The following is a 17,500-nucleotide window of genomic DNA, read 5'->3' as shown; positions in this document are numbered from 1 at the left end:
AGTCAAGATGTGTACCATCTCCCTCAAGATTCCTGCAGACACTTGCTCGGCCTCCTTCAGTTCTTTCAGCAGGACTTCTTGGCGCAGCAAGAGAAGATCTGTGAGACTCTGCTGCAACGAAGGGATATTATTAACCACATTAACATGCATACCAACGTTCAGAATTACAATATATGCGTTCCTTGCACACTTCCCCCCCTTCCTTGCTCAGTAAAGTTACCTGAGTGCAGTTAGGGTGAAGAGGAGAAAAATGTTCATCGTAAATGTTGTCCACACTGTTTTCCTCCAGTGCCCACGCCGTCCCTGCCACCATCCAAAAGACTGATACAACCAGACGCATCTGCCAACGCCAACGTGACTATGAGTAAATGCCATTAGACCCCAAATATATGAAAAGGACAACTGATATTTTTATCTACTGCTCGAGAATAACAATTCCCTAGTAAGAATTATATGCGAAGATATGAAACCAACCAAGCCACTGAGATGAGCTTATACGCGAGGGACCGAATTATACCTTTTGTGGAAGGAGCTCAACTGCGTCACTCAGTTCACTGGCGAGGATCCGCGTCGACTGAAATCGCCTCGATGCTCTCGTTATTTATAACAGTGATGTTCGCTTTTTACGAGCTGGTAACTGTTGTTTTTTTTATTTAATTTGAAGAAGACAGTTAATCAGCGACATAAATGCTGTACTGCGATACCCTAGTCTCTTGTTGTCAAGAGAGCGAGCCAGATATTCTACACACTACCATGTATATGTATGCGTACATACATACTGTATGTAAGATTTTATGTAATGTATACATAATGAATTTGTATATATATACATAAACATATATATACTGAACACATACATATATGTATGTATTTCTTTATGCAGCATGTAATCGATCGCGACGTTTTGAGTATCGATTGATTCATCTCACTATTATCTAAATATATCAAAATTATGCAGCAGAAACCCCTTATTAGTAAAAATCGATCGTAGGAGATGGCATGAAAGGTACCAGGGAAATTGTGGGTGAAATATGAATAGATTACAGTAGGTCGTGCGCTCTACCCTGCCGTGAATATGTTATTATATCATTATTAGTGTACCCCGCAATTTCCCAGGTACCTTAATGCCCTCTCCTGCTATCTGGGCCAAGAATGTTGGGATTTGCTGGTTTTCCGCGGCAGAATTTCGATATATTTCGATAGCAGAGAGAGGAATCCATCGAAACCAAAATCGTCGCGATCGGTTATGTGAAGGTATGATGAAAAATTACCTGTTTACGGATGAGTACAGAAACATACACACACAGACACATATAAATACATACATATATATAAATCTATATGTAGGTGTCGATGTACGTGTGTGTGTGTGTGTGTGCACGTGTGTGTGTAGTATATATATGTATATATACATACTATACATATAGAGCTCTCTCTCTTCCTCTGATTCCGATGGAGAGCATGTGAATTGCTGGCGCCCGTCCTTTCCAGTTGAAATTGTCCCAAATATCGTATCTGAAAACGACATTGTAGTAGTCTCTCTTCATCGGACTTCGATGGAGAGCAGAACCGAAAACTGACTGCGCCCTAAACCGGTACAATCCGACATCGGTTTGAGGGGAGCCGGTGAAGTCAGCAGAGGGACGCCATGACGGTTGCTTCGGGCATTCGTGTTCATTTTGAGCTAAGGTCACTCCTCATATTTTGATAGGTCCATTTTCTTGCTTGGTTTATGATGAATTCTCCAGTGGTATGATAAATGTATACTTTTGTAGATGTATGGTTTTCTCTCACTTCTATCATACCACTCGTATTTATATGATCAATTATTAGGTATAAAGATTTACCGAGACAGACCTGCCCTCCTTGACTCTCTGGGGCATACACTCAGTGCAAAATAATGCGCCGCCCACACATATTGTGGATGCAGCCATATTCATCTTTCCTTTACAGCCCGTAACTAACAGTGGCCACACTTACCTACAGTCTAACCTTGCCGACAACGACGTAACAGATGCGGCAAGACTCCTCGCTTGTCGTAGCGAGGATGTCATCAATGCATTAAAAGTGAAATACCCGCTGTTGTAAACAGCTGCCAGGAAAAAATGTGCTCTTATCAAAATTGGTATGAAAAATGATTTTAACTGCATTCGTAGACTTTTTCCTAAGAGTAGCAAAAGAGCAAATCCCATGCCTTTTTCGATTCGTATAACAGTCCTATTCAAAGGCCTCTCATCCTGTTGCAATCTGTCACAGGGTTGCAACTAGGGGACCCGATAGGCCTAGCCCCTTTTTCTCCTGAGGTCGACAGGGCCTCCACGTTACCAAGTATATTTGAGCTGACCTACCCGACATCATCTCTGAGCTGCACCAGTCAGAATTAGCCAGAGCAACGGGCCCTTAATGGTCTCGTAAGCTTCTGCCAAATATGTCTTTTAAAAGAGGAAGAACATCAGTTGCTTTGGTCTCCCCTAACTGTGGCAGCGACATTGTAGTGACCAGCAAGGCTTGATTATAGTGTCAGACTCCGACGCTTACACTATTTACTGGTATCATATACATTTACCGAGATATGCCGACGGAGCGGGTCGAGCGGTAAGCACTCTCCGAGGGCACGGTGGGTTTGGGATAAATATTGTTCATGAAATTTACATACATCATAGCATTCATCATTATATGTCGAGCCCTTTTTGTTCCCTAATGTTACGTTAAGTGTACACAACGGGGTTTTACAACTGTACCGCAAAGGTTTAAAAGCTAACACTCCCCGTGTGGCAAATCAAAAGGAGCCTGGGCTCAACTCCTTGCTAAAAGAACATCACTGCAAGAAACAAACAAACACATAAAACTAACATTTATTATAAGAGCGTGGATATATACATAAGTGACAAAAATATAACAAAGCTGGCATATACTGCTGGGGCACACATAACTTATCTTACAAAAGAACGCCTCGAATCCTCCGTCCGTCACCGTAAAACACCATAAGGTTAAACAAAGAAAAAGGCTAGACTACGGCCTCTCTCTATACCTGCAGCAAGGGTTATCCTAAGCAAGCAGTCTTCCGTAAAGGATCTCTGGCTTACTGCTAGAATACCCCTTGTTTCAAGTCCATTAACCCGTGAATTGGAAGAGAGAGAGTACCTGTAGCCTGGGCCGTGCGAGCGTGATTCCCCTGTTTATCTCCCATACCTCTGGCATCGTCATAGAGGCGGGAACAAGCAGTTATGTGCTTGGAGTTCTGGAGGCTCATAATATAATCAAATCAAAATATCATTTTATGAACAGTTTTAGGGCATTAATTACAAGGTATAAAGCGGGTATAAAAACGAAACAAAGTATATACATTCCTATTATTAAAAAGTAAAAATAAAACGTCGTTGTAACGTCCACGGAGGTTGTCCACGGTGGTGGTCCCTGGTGGTGACAAGTGGAGATTCCAGGCGTCCAGCCCTGCCACGAATCGCTTGGGACCCCCTTGATGATTCCGTTTTCTTATGGTTCAATACAACATTGCCTGCAATGCAAAGGAAGCATCAAGAGCTTCAGGACATGATGGAACGCCCTAAACAGCTGATACTAATCCAGCCCTGATTCTTCTCAAAAGTTGTTTGCCATTCCAAAATTGCACAGCATCCGGGCTAGCACAGTGGTAACGAATCGGCCTCTCTTACGAGGAGTCGGCGGTTCGCATCTCGCCCAGGCACAAGCAGTTTTAACAGTCGTCTGGAGTTGTGTTGCTTTATTGTTTACTGTTTGTTATAATAAATGTATACTTTTATACATTTATGGTTTTCTCTCACTTCTAATACCATGTCACTGGTATTTATATGATTAATTAGTAAGTACAAAGAGGTCAATTTACCGACACAGACCTGCCCTCCTTGACTCTGTGGACCATACTCTCAGTGCAAAATAATGAATGCAATCATATTTCTCTTTCCTTTACAGCCCTTAACCAACACTGGCCACACTCACCTTCAGTCTAAACTTGCCGACAGCGGTATAACATATGCGGTACGACTCCTCGTTTGCCGTGGTAAGGATGTCATTAGTGCATGGAAAGTGAAACACCTGCTATATATAAACAGCTGATAGGAAAAACGTGCTCTTATCAAAACTACATGAAAAATACTTTTAACTACATTCGTAAAGACGTTTTCCTAATCGCAGCAAAAGAACAAGTCCCACACATTTTTACTTCGTATAACAGTCCTATTCATATGGGGTCGACAGGGCCTCCACGTTACCAAGTAGTGGACTCAGTCAATGGTACCTGGATGATGCAATACTGGGTGGCACTGTACAATGTATTTGAGCTGACCTACCCGACATCATCTCTGAGCTTCACAAGTCAGAAGTAGCCAGATCAACGGGCCCTTAATGGTCTCGTAAGCTACTGCCAAATATGTCTTTTAAAAGAGGAAGAACATCAGTTGCTTTGGTCTTCCCTGTGGCAACGACAATGCCGGTACTGCAAAGGAAGCATCAAGAGCTTCAGGGCATGAATGAACGCCCTAAAACTAATTGTACTAATCCAGCCCTGATTCTTCTAAAAAATAGTTTTTCAAATAGCCATTTCAAAATTGCACAGCATCCGGGCTAGCACAGTGGTAACGAATCGGCCTCTCCTACAACAGTCGTCTGGAGGTTACTGCTGTGGCTGAGCACCACAGAGGGTAAGGACTAAGCTCAGTCGAGTCAACACCAGCTGACACCGTTGATCGATTCGACACTTGTCAGCACAGGTCGGGCCCCCTCATAGGCATTGCCCGGGCGAGGCTCAGCAATGCATATCTGACTTATCCTTAAAATTGCAAATCATACTTCTCGAGGAAGAAAGAGCTCGACTTTGTCACTCAGCTCACTGGTACTTCTTTTTAAATTTAAGCTGACAGTTAAATAAGCGCTGCATTACGATACCTTTCTCGTCAAGAAGATGTATGATGTAAATGTATAGTATTTGTATACTCGTGTATATAAATGTAAATGTATAAATACATACATATATCTGTATGCATGTTATATATATATGCAGATTTATATATAATCTTATATATACTGTATATGGGTGTGTTTGTGTATAGACAGAGACAAATATATACATATATATGTATGTGTGCGTATTTTTCTATGTATATAAATATATGTATATATGTATGTGTGTGCATATACATATTTATATACATAAGTAGTATGTGTATATACATATATATATGCATATATATCTATATATATATATATATATATATGTGTGCGTGTGTATGTGGTGTAAGTATATGTATCATATATGTTTATACATATGTATATAAAGACATACATACAGATTTATATACATATATATGTAAGTATATATATACTTACATATCTATGTATACATATATCAATATTTATTTACACATGTACACATGCATATACATTCTAACACACACTCACATACCAACACACACATATCAAGTGGGGAAATAATTCAGTTATCAGCGATATTTGGCATATTTTATTCACAAAAGAGTACGCATAGACATTGACTTCAGTTATTTATGATTATCCGCATACTTTTTATGAAGATTCCTTAGCCAAGGCATAGATGAGGTGCATGAAACTTATTCAACTTTCGAAAATAAAGATACACAAATATTTTTATGCTAATCTATCTATTTTACGTGGCAGTCGAGCAACTATGATTGACAAGATCATTTTTCATCGTGAATTTACATTTTTCATTTTGAAACTAATGTGTAAAGATATTTATAACAATGCCCACTAGTGTCTAACAAATCCAGGTTCCAGTGATCTATTTGTTGAAGTTAATCTGACAGAGAGGCTTATATTTATTTTGACAGACTCCATCGTGTATCAAGAAACCGTCTGGGCCATGAAGGGCGGCGCAATTCGCCCCTGTGCCTTGAGCTGGTTCGCGCACGCTGTGGAAAGCAATGTCAGCAAGTGTGTGTATTCATCTCACTCACATATGTATATTCCCATGAAGTCATCAAGTACAGATTGAAAATAACTTACTAATTATAATCTCCCCAAAAAGGCGTTCCTCTTGGCATGTCCTCCCCAGAGACCCACCTCCATCCCCCCTCTTCAATGTGGTCTGATCCGCCTACCCAAACAGTCGTTGCCTTTACAGCGACTGGAAGTGAAAACAGCATATATTTTTTCCTATTTCTGGATCTTTGTGTAACTGATTTATAGGCATTTATAATTCTTTTTGAAACGGCATATTTCACATATTTTGCAGAATGATTTATACGAGAAGCGCGCTGGTTATCTGTTACAACTGATCACTTACAATCTATTCTATAGTTGTTATGTTACCCTGTGATCATCAAACTATAGTAAATCAGACATGAATTTATTATCATTATAAGGAATAAAATTGGAATGTTTATACCATTATGTGAACGTTAGGATTCTCATAATATTCACCACAGTTATCAATATACCCATCTTATTTTTATAGTGGCAATGAGAACTATTGTGTTGGGTATTTCTGCATTCAAATTGTACTACAACAGTATATAAAAACATACACTGACTTGAAGCCAGTTAAAAAAAAAGCTTACCCGAACTTTTGACGTATTTTAGAACCTCTGCGAATGCACTGGCGTCTCGAAACACGGCCAAATCTCCTCCCAAGTCCTGACAAAAAACTCGAGCAGCTTCCCAAGCCACGTCGGTCTCTTTGGCTAGATACAAACAAGTGTTGCCAATTTTTTTGAAGTTACCAGGACAGGATACTTCTGCACGGAGTAAAAATATTCATCCAGATGAATTGTTCTATTTATATAAATCCGCTTACCAAGTGTTCCGTAACACTGAACTAATTAAACTTTTACCTCTAGACGTGAAGGAAACGTTGTCAGTCAAGATGTCCGCTATCTCCCTCAAGATTCCTGCAGACACTTGCTCGGCCTCCTTCAGTTCTTTCAGCAGGACTTCTTGGCGCAGCAAGAGAAGGTCTGTGAGACTCTGCGGCAACGAAGGGATATTGTTAACCACATTAACATGCATACCGACGTACAGATTTATAATATATGCACACCTTGACCACCCCACCCCCCCTTCCTTATTCAGTAAAGTTACCTGGGTGCAGTTAGGGTGAAGAGATGGAAAATGTTCATCGTAGAGGTTGTCCACACTGTTTTCCTCCAGTGCCCACGCCGTCTCTGCCACTATCCAAAAGACTGATACAATCAGACGCATCTGCCAATGCCAATATGACTGAGTAAATATGTCATTTAACCCCAAATATATGAAAGGGACATCTGATATCTTTATCTGCTTCTCGAGAATGACAATTACCCAGTAAGAATTATATGCGAAGATATGAAACCAACTTTGAATCCTTAAACCACTAAGATGAATTTCACAGACAGTTTACACGCGAGGGACGACGAGAAGGAAGGAATTATACCTTTTGTGGAAGGAGCTCAACTGCGTCACTCAGTTCACTGGCGAGGATCCGCGTCGACTGAAATCGCCTCGATGCTCTCGTTATTTATAACAGTGATGTTCGCTGTTTACGAGCTGGTAACTGTTTAATTTGCAGAACATTTAATCAGCGACGTAAGTGCTGTAATGCGATACCCTATTATCTTGTTGTCAAGAGACCGATATTCTACACATTACAATATATATGTACGCGTACATACATATTTATATGTAGATACACATACATACATGTATATACACAGTGCATATGCATATACATATACATATATATACTGAACACATACATGTGTGTATTTCTTTATGTAGCATGTGCAAAGCTGTGTATGCATATCTACATATATATATTTATGGATATTTTTTTTTTCTCAAAATATCTTCGCATAACCGATTGCGACGATTTTGGCATCGATGGATTTATCTCACTCAAATATATCGAAATTGTGCTGCGGAAACCCCCCATTAGCAATAATCTTGGCCTCGACAGCAAGGGAGGGCATGGTAGGTACAAGGGAAGTTGCGGGGCAAAATATGAATAGAATACAGTAAATACGTAACTATAGTATTAATACATAATGGAAAAGTCACTACAGTGACTTGGCATGTATGTACGTTAATGTGGTTAACAATATCCCTTCGTTGCCGCAGTCTCACAAATCTCTTGCTGCTCCAAGAAGTCCTGCTGAAAGAGAACGAAGGAGCCGACCAAGTGTCTGCAGGAATCTTAACCCAATGCCGTCGGGGAAAATGAACAAAAAATGGGGAAAATGCTGTGCCCATTTTCTATATTTTTTGTGAAATGTCTGCTCATAGATGGCTTTGCTAGTGCTTAGCCACAAAGGAGTCAATTAATAGGATGTGACCATACGTGATTTGAATTGGCGGGAAAAACGTGTTTTTTACTAGTGCTATGGATATCGATGGTGTTATTTTTATTATAAACATTATCATTATTATAATGTTTTTTAATATTAGTAACAGCAAAATAAGATAATGTAAAATATTTCGTAAATCAAAGAAAAGGGTGAACGGGCGAGACGGGCAGTACTCCTAACTGGCTCATTGGTGACTTAGTACAAGTATAGCCATCTATGTGTAAAAACAATCAAACAAGTACTAACAGTGGGCATAGCACGTGTCTACCCGTCGTACCCGTCGGCAAGGGGTTAAGGGAGAGAGCGGACGTCTTGACTGACAATAAGGTTTCCTTCACGTCTAGGAATAAAAATTAAACTGGTTACGAAATACCGAGCGGATTTGTATGGAGTGATTAATATACCAATCTGAATTTAAATCTTTACTTTGCAGGTAATTTCAGAAAATTTGGCGACACTTGTCTGTATCTTGCCAAAGAGACCGACGCAAATTGGGAAGCTGCTCGAGTCTTTTGTCAAGACTTAGGATATTTAGCCGTGTTTCGAGACGTATAAAAACAATAGTTATTGTCAAATTATCATAAGAATACGTACAAATATAATTGTGATGAATATTGAGAATACGTACGTCTTGCATTCAATAGTATAAGCATTCCAATTTTATTCACTGTGATAATAATAAACATGACTGATTCACTTTAAAGATCACGGCGTAACATAATAGATCTATAGAATGTACTGTAAGTACAGCATGTTACAACAATAATTAGAATAATCCTTTGTAACAGATAACTAGCGGGTTACCCGATATAAATCATTCTGCAAAATATGTGATTTATACTGAATGCTTATAAGACATCTACACAAAGATTTATAAATAGTACCAATGATATAATTCCAGTCGATATGATATGATAGTACCAATGATATAATTCCAGTCGCTGTAAAGGCAACGACTGTCTGGGTGGGCGGAAGAGACCACTTAGTAGAAGGGGAATGGAGGTGGGTCTCTGGGGAGGACATGCCAAGAGGAACACCTTATTGGGGAGATTACAATTAGTAAGTTATTTTCATTCTGTAGCTGATAAATTCATGGGAATGAACATACACACATATAGTTAATGTTTTGTATTACCTACTGACATTGCTTTCCACAGCGTGCGCGAACCAGCTCAAGGTACAACGGCGAATTGCGCCGCCATGCATGGCCCTGATGATTTTTTGATACACGATGGAGGCTGTCAAGAGAAATATAAGCCTCTCTGTCATATTAAGTTAAAAAACTAATAGATCATTGGAATCTAGATTTTGTATGCATACATGTAAATGATTATGATTATTGTCACATCTCAGTATTAGAAAGGAAACACAAATTCGCAACGGAGAGCCAAACCAAACATTTTAGTTGCTTGACTGCATCTAAACGGATACATCGTCAGGTGCAGATACATTTTAATAAATAATTGTGAGTTTCACGCTCCTCATTCATGGCTTAGCCATTTTTTTATTTTTTTTTTTTTTACTGTAGATAATTTTAGATATTTAGGCTAAGAATGGCGATGCTTACTCTATGTTTATGTATATAAATATACATATGTATATGTAAGTATACACGTGGATGTATGTAAATATACACATGTATATATACATCCATATATGGACATAAACATTTGCATAAATGAATAGATATGTAAATAGACACTCGTATTTGCTCATAAACATTTTCCTTTCAGACCCAATATAAAAGATTCTAGACACAGTTTTATCTCATTCTGACCAGGCAATTTGTGTAATAAATCTGAATGTATCAACATATATCATATTTATCTCTATAGCTATCTGATTCTGTGTTGGGCGTGAAAGGGATATATATATATGTAGATAGATAGATAGATAGATACACACATAGATACATTATTATTATTATCATTTTTTTAACAGCCATTCATTCCACTGCAGGACATAGGTCTCTCTCAGTTAACTATTGAGAGGTTATATGGCAGTGTCACTATTGCCTGATTGGATGCCCTTCCTAATCAACCGCAGTTCGGCGCGCAAACACCTGTGCCACGCCGGTGACTTCCCCTCCGACACCTGCGTTTGACTTCTCAAGGCGATATGTAGTTTTCTCGGGCTCGAGCCATCAGTCAGAGCGCAGGCATTTTTACGACCGCCTCGACGGGGAATTGAATTCGGGACCACGAGGGTCGGAGTCCAGTGCTCTAACCACTGAACCATCGCAGCAGTCATACACACACACACACACACACACACACACACACACACACACACACACACACACACGCACATATATATATATATATATATATATATATATATATATATATATATATGTGAGTGTGTGTGTGTGTGTGTGTGTATAGGTGATGGCCCAAATGCGCATGTGTTTGTTTTTGTATATACATATGTGTGTGTGTGTGTGTGTGTGTGTATGTGTGTGTGTGTGTGTATGTGTGTGTGTGTGTGTGTGTGTGTACAGATCCGGCAATGTATATTTCAGAACGCTTGCGAGGTCCCACTTTCGTACATCTGGCAAGCACTTCGATGTAAACATAGAGTAAATAGTATTTTTATGAATCAGGCGAAAACCCTAGGCTGTTTGTAACAAAGATTGTGACTGATTGAATATAAGTGTAACTATAAGTGTATTAGTATCAGTTTTGGGGGAAACCACGGTAATACATTTGAAAGAAGGGGAAAATGAAGCGGCATTTTCCCCTTCTTTTACAAACTTCTCGTAGCTGCACCGTTTAATAGCGGCTAACCGGACTAATGAAGTGACATTTTTTGTCTAGCCAGATTCAAACACTGATTCAATAAACAGAAAATATGCTACATTATACTCTTCACCATAAAACTTTAAATGAACCGCAGTAGGGCTATATATTATCATTGTGTGTGTGTCGGATCAGTTTTCGCTCTTACTATTCCATAAGTCTTGGCGTTCCTTGATATGGTTATAATAAACATAATAATCTATCGCTGTGTGAAAAGTTATCTAAACCCTTGCTTGTTCACCCGGAAACTTAGTTAATAGACAGAGTAACCATCTAGAAAAAAAAGAAGAAAAAAAACACGAAGTCGTAGATCTGACTTTCATGTTGATTCATACTTTATAAATATTCATTTCGCGGCTAATCCTCGTATAAGCATTGTCATCGTCACCTCCAGTTCACCCAGGAGTATGTGTAAATATCATTAACCTTTTCAATTTGTTCATAATTGAATTTAGTTCAAATTGTTTATGTCATAGTGCCCTATACTCGCCGAAAAAGAGGGAAGATTCAATTTAGACCAATATATCGAATTGTTAGAAATAATATTCCTCCCACCAGTACGCTGTTATGCCTTGTCCCTTCCCAGAAACAATCATATTCGTGCATGACAATTGCCCTTTACACACTTCTAGGGCAGTTACGAAGTGGTTCCATGACCAAAACCACCTAGAGCAATGATTTTCTTATGACCACCCTTTAATGTTTCACGCAAAAACCACTTTGAAAATAGCTATTTAACCCTTAGTGTATGACAGACATCTCATGTCCACTGTGATTTTAGTTTATTAACTGTGATAACACGTAGATGGCTCCACCGTACTTAATCCTTTCGGAATTTGTTACTTATCTTCCGCATCTCACCTTGTTTCCATTGTCCTTGATTGGAAATAAATCTAATTCTTATTGTTATTTAAATCACATGATGATAAATAAGCATAAGGTCTGTAATATTAATAGTATCGATATTACTAGCATAACAAAAAAATATATTTCAAGAAAAGTCAAGAAAATGAAAAGCCTGGCGAGATCACATCAATCCTGCTAGTGAAAATGCCTTCCTTTAAAGGGACTCTAGCTCAAACTTAATATTAAAGGGAGAATGTTTGTTGAAGAATAGACGGCTAAGGTTGATGATATCTATCCTAAACCGGACAACATCCGCCTTTTATATATGATATAATGTCTAGAAACAGACAGTATAACTCTTATCTAGTTCGTAATACCTGAACGTGAAGAAGTAAAGTAAATTATCAATAGGGATTAAAAGTTGGGAAACCTAAGTGTGACAGATGCTGTAGTAAACTCACCGTGTAATAGTAACAAGTCTGAGGTATTTTATTGGACTCTGTGTAACTGGTAGGATCAGATAACCGCAGAACAACCGTACTGTTTTCTTTCAACACCTTCAATGGTCAAATAGTGTTGCAATACCCCTACAGAAGGGCAATGCAAGGAGTGTGTTCGACTGACCGATTGTACGACATGAGGCTGCTATATACGAAGCCTGTTTACCAGGACCTGGGGGAATAGGGGAGCGGTGGGCCGTCAGCGCCTCATGGGGGCCCGGCAGGATGTGTGTAATAATATATTTAGGATATTTCATATTTTTTTATTACATGAATTAAGTAGTAAGACTAAAGTCTTAAAGGCTGAAAGTTCAAAGTAAGCTCGGAATGTTACAAAAGGACAAATGTAAGTGCAAAAGTTTTTTTGTTTTACTTTTGAGTATAATGTACTTCATTCAGTTCACCCACCTCAATTTCTCCTTTCAGGTGCACAAGGAAAAAATAACCAAAAACACAAAATATATTTGCAAAAAAAAAAAATCAGAAACTTCTAAGTAACGCACAGTAACATCAGCACCACCTAATTCTGCCGCGCGATTTGAAATGAACAATATATATTGAAGTACAGTGATACGACTAACCCAATACCATAGAGGTTAAGATTTCCAATTGGAAACCCTCCCCCACAAAAAAGAAAAAGATAAAGCAGCTTAAGAGTCAAAGAATAATACACACTGCGCCATAAGCAACTACATTCAGGTAACATCTTCCTCACACACACGAATCATCTGCTGCTCATCATTCCTCTGACTAAATCTGACAGAGTGACGAGGCGAGCAAGTCACATTCACCATCGTGCATGTAATACTGGTCTTCTTTGTTAAGCGCTGCGCAGTTTTGAAGTCGATCCCCGTCTGGCTGTTTGGATTTTCCCGGCCTGGAATTAAAACGTGTGAAGGATTTTACTGTTTAATATGGCTATATACACGCGCATGTATGCAATTGGGAATATCTTTATTATCATTGTTATCATCTTCATTATCATTATTCTTATTGTTATTATTATAATTATTATTATTTTTTCATTATTATTATCATTGTTGTTATTATTAACATTATTGTTGTTGTTATTATTAACATCATCGTTATCATTGACGTCATTATTGATATTGTTGTTGTTGCTGTTGTTTTCATTATTACTCTTATTATAATTACTGTCATCATCATTACTAGTAATGGTAGCAGCAGTAGTAATTATTATTATTGTTTGTATTCTTACTATCATTATTATTATTATCACAATTATTGTTGATTATTGTTATTATTATCATCATTGCTTATACTGTTATCATTAATCATTATTATCATTATTATTAATTATTATTGTCATTATTAACGTTTTTATAATTAGTATATAATTATTATTATTATCATTACCATTGTCATTACTATTATTACTATAAGCATTAATATTATTATTGATATCATTACCATTGTTTTTATTGTTTTCATCATCTTTATCATCATTTTCATTACTATCAATATTTTTACTATCCTTATTACTGTAATTAATATTAGCATTATTATTTTCTTACTATTATCATCATCGTTATCATTATTATTATTATTATATTGTTATTATTATTATTATTATTATTATTATTGTTATTATTATTATTATTATTATTATTATTATTATTATTATTATTATTATTATTATTATTATTATTATTATTATTATCATTATTATTATCCTTATTATTATCACATTTATTTATTTCAGTGTATACTGTATGTGTTTGTTTGTTTGTGTGTGTGCGTGTGTGTGCGTGTGTGTGTGCGTGTGTGCGCGTGCGTGCGTGTGCGTGCGTGTGTGTATGTGTGCGTGTGTGTGTGTCAAAAGTGCGTGAAAGCAAGGAGCGAAGCCTCGAAACGAACTGACATTTTGGAGGAGCCCCAGAAGGGAGCGCCGACGGGCATGCGCTGCCCCGTGTGCCACCTCCACACCCCTTCTTCTTCTTCGTCCGACCCTCCTACGTAGATGTAAGGGACCTCAGCTGCGTCCTTGTTCACTTGCGAGGAAAGATTTTTTTTTAAATGAGGGAGTGTGTGTATAAATATATATATATATATATATATATATATATAAATATATATATATATATATATATATATATATATATAGACATATACATATATATGTGTAAATAATGTATATATATACATATACATAAACATATATATGTGTGTATATAATGTATATATACACATTTTATATAGGTATAAATATATAATAACAGTGGAAAAAGATAATTTTAAAAAATAATGGTTCCCAAACTCACATAGGCATTTCCGCGGCACCCCTTTTCCCCTTCCCTATTCCCACCTTTACTCTTACAGCAGAATGGATCTTCGCTTTTCCCACGCATCATTCGAGTCCGAAACAAAATAAACTCGAGTCAAATGACGAACGTACAGTTATCAGACTAACGACAGTGCCTTAATATTAATATAAAGAATTCATTTTACTACGGAATCTTGTGGCACCACTTGTACCCAGTTTGAGAACCACCGGTATAGATTAATGATAAAAAGGCGAGATAGGTGACAGAAATATTTGTTTACTGCCACAGGAGCAGCCAGAGTATATAAGAGGAGGCTGCTCGCACTCGGCATAATTCGGAATGCATTAGTATCTGAGACTATCTTGAAATAGAAATAAAGACATGATGATGGTATATGGATACTTACCGACGCCATTTATGTACCGTAGAGCGGAGGCGAAAGCATTAGCATCGGGAAACACGGCCAAGTCTCCTCCCAAATTAAAGCAAACGTGGCGTGCGGCGACCCAAGAGCTATGTCGAGTTTTGTCGAGGTAGAGGCAGGTTCCGTCAGCGTCATGGAAATTAGGGGGGCATCTTGTTACTGTGGGGGAGAGGAGGGAAAACAGTGTTATATTCCGTCGAAGTTTTGAAGCTACGCCATCAAAACTTCCCGCATTTCTTTTTCTTTTTTTTCTTTTCTTTTTTTTGAGAATTTAAAGTTATTGCTGGAGGAGGCACAATTCCGTCAAAAATGCATATTCAAATTCACTTTACTGATACCAGAGATTATATTCTGACTACATGAAAATATCATGTTAAGAGGACATTTCTTTCAACAGAGAATAATTATACAGTAAATGTATGCAGTGAACCTAGATGAGTTAGTTCTTTTCCAACCGGACCTTTCTTAAAATTAGAATAATTAATATCAGAATTAGGACAGTAAATAAGTAATTCGTAACATTCACATGTTCAACATTAGAATATAACAAAACAGAAATATAATTTACTCTTATATAATTCTAATATCTATTCCTCCCTATTTTAAATATTTGCAAAATTTAATCTTTTCCGTAAGTATTCTTGCAAGTTTTGTTAACCAAAATGTGATTTTAAAACAATGAAAAAATGCTCCATGCAATAAATCAGCCACAATAAGCAGAAATGTACAAATTCCACGGCGTTTCATACTAAAATAACTCTTGTTATAAAGTGTCCCCAACTTTCATGACGAAATTTTCTTTATTTTATTTCATTATTCTCTTTTTTTTCTATATTTCTTTGTGTTTTGTTATATTCTTGAACCCCCAATATTTCCATTTTCTTTCTTTACTATTTTTCCATTTTCTCAACAGTTGTACGAGACGCAAAGTACAATACCTGCATGGCATCCGAACGCATCCCGAATTTCTGTCAGCAGGTCCACCAGCAGTTTCCCGAGACACTGTTTTAAGATGAGAGAGTTTTATTTGATTCGGTTCTATAGCTAGAATAAGTAATTTTGCTTCTAGATCAACCAATTCTTAGCCCTCTAGATAGATGAATATTTTGGCTTCTAGATTAATCAATCCCTTAGTGTCAAGATAATTGAAGCCTTTGACCTTTATACAAACTCGTGCTTTTGCTTCGAAATCAGCTGATCACTCGGTTTCTAGATAAATTAATCTTTTGATTTCTTTACAAATTGATACTTTGCTTTCTCTATATTTCAACATTTTACTTCTAAATCAGTTAAGGATTCGGGTTCTAGATTGCTTAATCCCTTGGTATCTAGATTAAATATTTTCTTTATATATATATATATATATATATATATATATATATATATATATATGTCAATCTTTTGGTAAATCGTTTCGCGAGAGTTCAATTGATCAAAGCGTTATACTTGTGTCCATATGTGTGAAATTTATTGTGAGTGCATCATACCTAGAAAACTAATCAACATTTTAGCTTGAACTGTCGAATAAATTAAAAAAAAAAAAAAAAAAAAAAAAAAATCCCCAAAAAGTATCGAAATGCAAATAGAATTTACCCCTTCTATATAAATCAATTACCTGAACATTTGATGATCTTGGTATGCTTGACTCCGCTGAGCACACCACCGCCGCCCACACGAGCGGAACGAAGACACGCATCTGTGGGCGGACGCGATGAAAAAAGACTAATTTTGGATTCCGGGAGTAATAATTGTATTATTATTTTTATCGTTATTATTAATATTATTATTATTATTATTATTATTATTATTATTATCATTATTATTATCATTATTAATATTTTCCTGTGTGTGTGTGTGTGTGTGTGTGTGTGTGTGTGTGCGTGCGTGCGTGCGTGCGTGCGTGGGTGCGTGCGTGCGTGCGTGCGTGCGTGCGTGTGTGTGTATTTGTATGACCAAGCATATGCAATCTCCGCAGCCGTCTTATTTTTGCATCAGAACCTTAACACTTTCAAATAATCACAGAATAAGTGAAGAATTCCGAGAGTAGTCACCAAAATAATCATGCTTTTATGCCAAACCTTAAGCCCGCAAACTCGGCGTGAGTGGAGATGATGTATTGTTGCCAAGCCGCGTTGTTGCTGGCTGTGAACTAAACTAACCTCTGCCTCTCGACGCTCTTTGTAGCTTCCGCCTTGATAATAAAATCAGTTGCCAAATGGTCGTTTCGTTTTGATGAGTTTGTTGTCAATATCATCGTTATATTAGTAGTAATAGTAGTAGTAGTAGTAGTATCTTTATTATTTTGGCTATTATG

General features: G+C 37.4%; 3 protein-coding genes and 1 pseudogene across 5 annotated transcripts in view; 1 reads left to right on the top strand and 3 right to left on the bottom strand.

Moving 5' to 3' along the window:
* The window catches only part of LOC125036066 (type-2 ice-structuring protein-like), a 1,893-nt gene extending 1,280 nt beyond the window's left edge, over window positions 1-613 (bottom strand). The window contains exons 1-3 of one of the 3 annotated variants that reach the window (XM_047628456.1): window positions 518-613; window positions 221-340; window positions 1-111 (exon numbers count right to left, since the gene is read on the bottom strand). The exon at window positions 1-111 is cut by the window's left edge and continues 25 nt beyond it. In XM_047628456.1, coding sequence (XP_047484412.1) covers window positions 1-111; window positions 221-340 — 231 coding nt within the window. In that variant the 5' untranslated portion in view covers window positions 518-613. Of the gene's footprint in view, window positions 112-220; window positions 341-474 lie in introns of all 3 variants that reach the window. The other 2 variants (XM_047628458.1, XM_047628457.1) reach the window with 2 other exon arrangements.
* Window positions 614-5,479: 4,866 nt separating this feature from the next.
* LOC125036067 (type-2 ice-structuring protein-like) lies at window positions 5,480-7,471 on the bottom strand. Its single transcript, XM_047628459.1, has 6 exons — window positions 7,424-7,471; window positions 7,093-7,212; window positions 6,846-6,978; window positions 6,573-6,749; window positions 6,019-6,139; window positions 5,480-5,924 (listed from the first exon to the last, which is right to left on the bottom strand). The coding sequence occupies exons 2-6, from the start codon at window positions 7,210-7,212 to the stop codon at window positions 5,795-5,797; spliced, it is 681 nt and encodes a 226-aa protein (XP_047484415.1). The 5' UTR covers window positions 7,424-7,471; the 3' UTR covers window positions 5,480-5,794.
* LOC125035885 lies at window positions 7,301-11,801 on the top strand (annotated as a pseudogene).
* Window positions 11,802-12,726: 925 nt separating this feature from the next.
* The window catches only part of LOC125036122, a 5,850-nt gene continuing 1,076 nt past the window's right edge, over window positions 12,727-17,500 (bottom strand). Inside the window, exons 2-6 of the mRNA XM_047628543.1 lie at window positions 16,802-16,882; window positions 16,125-16,188; window positions 15,169-15,345; window positions 14,360-14,489; window positions 12,727-13,354 (exon numbers count right to left, since the gene is read on the bottom strand). Coding sequence (XP_047484499.1) covers window positions 13,228-13,354; window positions 14,360-14,489; window positions 15,169-15,345; window positions 16,125-16,188; window positions 16,802-16,882 — 579 coding nt within the window. The 3' untranslated portion in view covers window positions 12,727-13,227. The remainder of the gene's footprint in view (window positions 13,355-14,359; window positions 14,490-15,168; window positions 15,346-16,124; window positions 16,189-16,801; window positions 16,883-17,500) is intronic.

The sequence above is a fragment of the Penaeus chinensis genome, chromosome 20 (assembly GCF_019202785.1).
Source record: "Penaeus chinensis breed Huanghai No. 1 chromosome 20, ASM1920278v2, whole genome shotgun sequence".
Taxonomy (NCBI): domain Eukaryota; kingdom Metazoa; phylum Arthropoda; class Malacostraca; order Decapoda; family Penaeidae; genus Penaeus; species Penaeus chinensis.
Note: the sequence above shows the minus strand (reverse complement) of the source record. Positions and strands in the feature narration are given on the sequence as shown.

What these genes read in the sequence shown, in the direction of transcription:
- LOC125036067 (XM_047628459.1), bottom strand. Translation starts at nt 7,212, where the DNA reads ATGCGTCTGATTGTATCAGTCTTTTGGATAGTGGCAGAGACGGCGTGG. An exon ending in TTCACCCTAACTGCACCCAG is followed by an intron (nt 6,979 to 7,092) that starts GTAACTTTACTG and finishes TCGTTGCCGCAG; the next exon opens with AGTCTCACAGACCTTCTCTT. An exon ending in TTTTGGGGAGATTATAATTA is followed by an intron (nt 5,925 to 6,018) that starts GTAAGTTATTTT and finishes TGCTTTCCACAG; the next exon opens with CGTGCGCGAACCAGCTCAAG.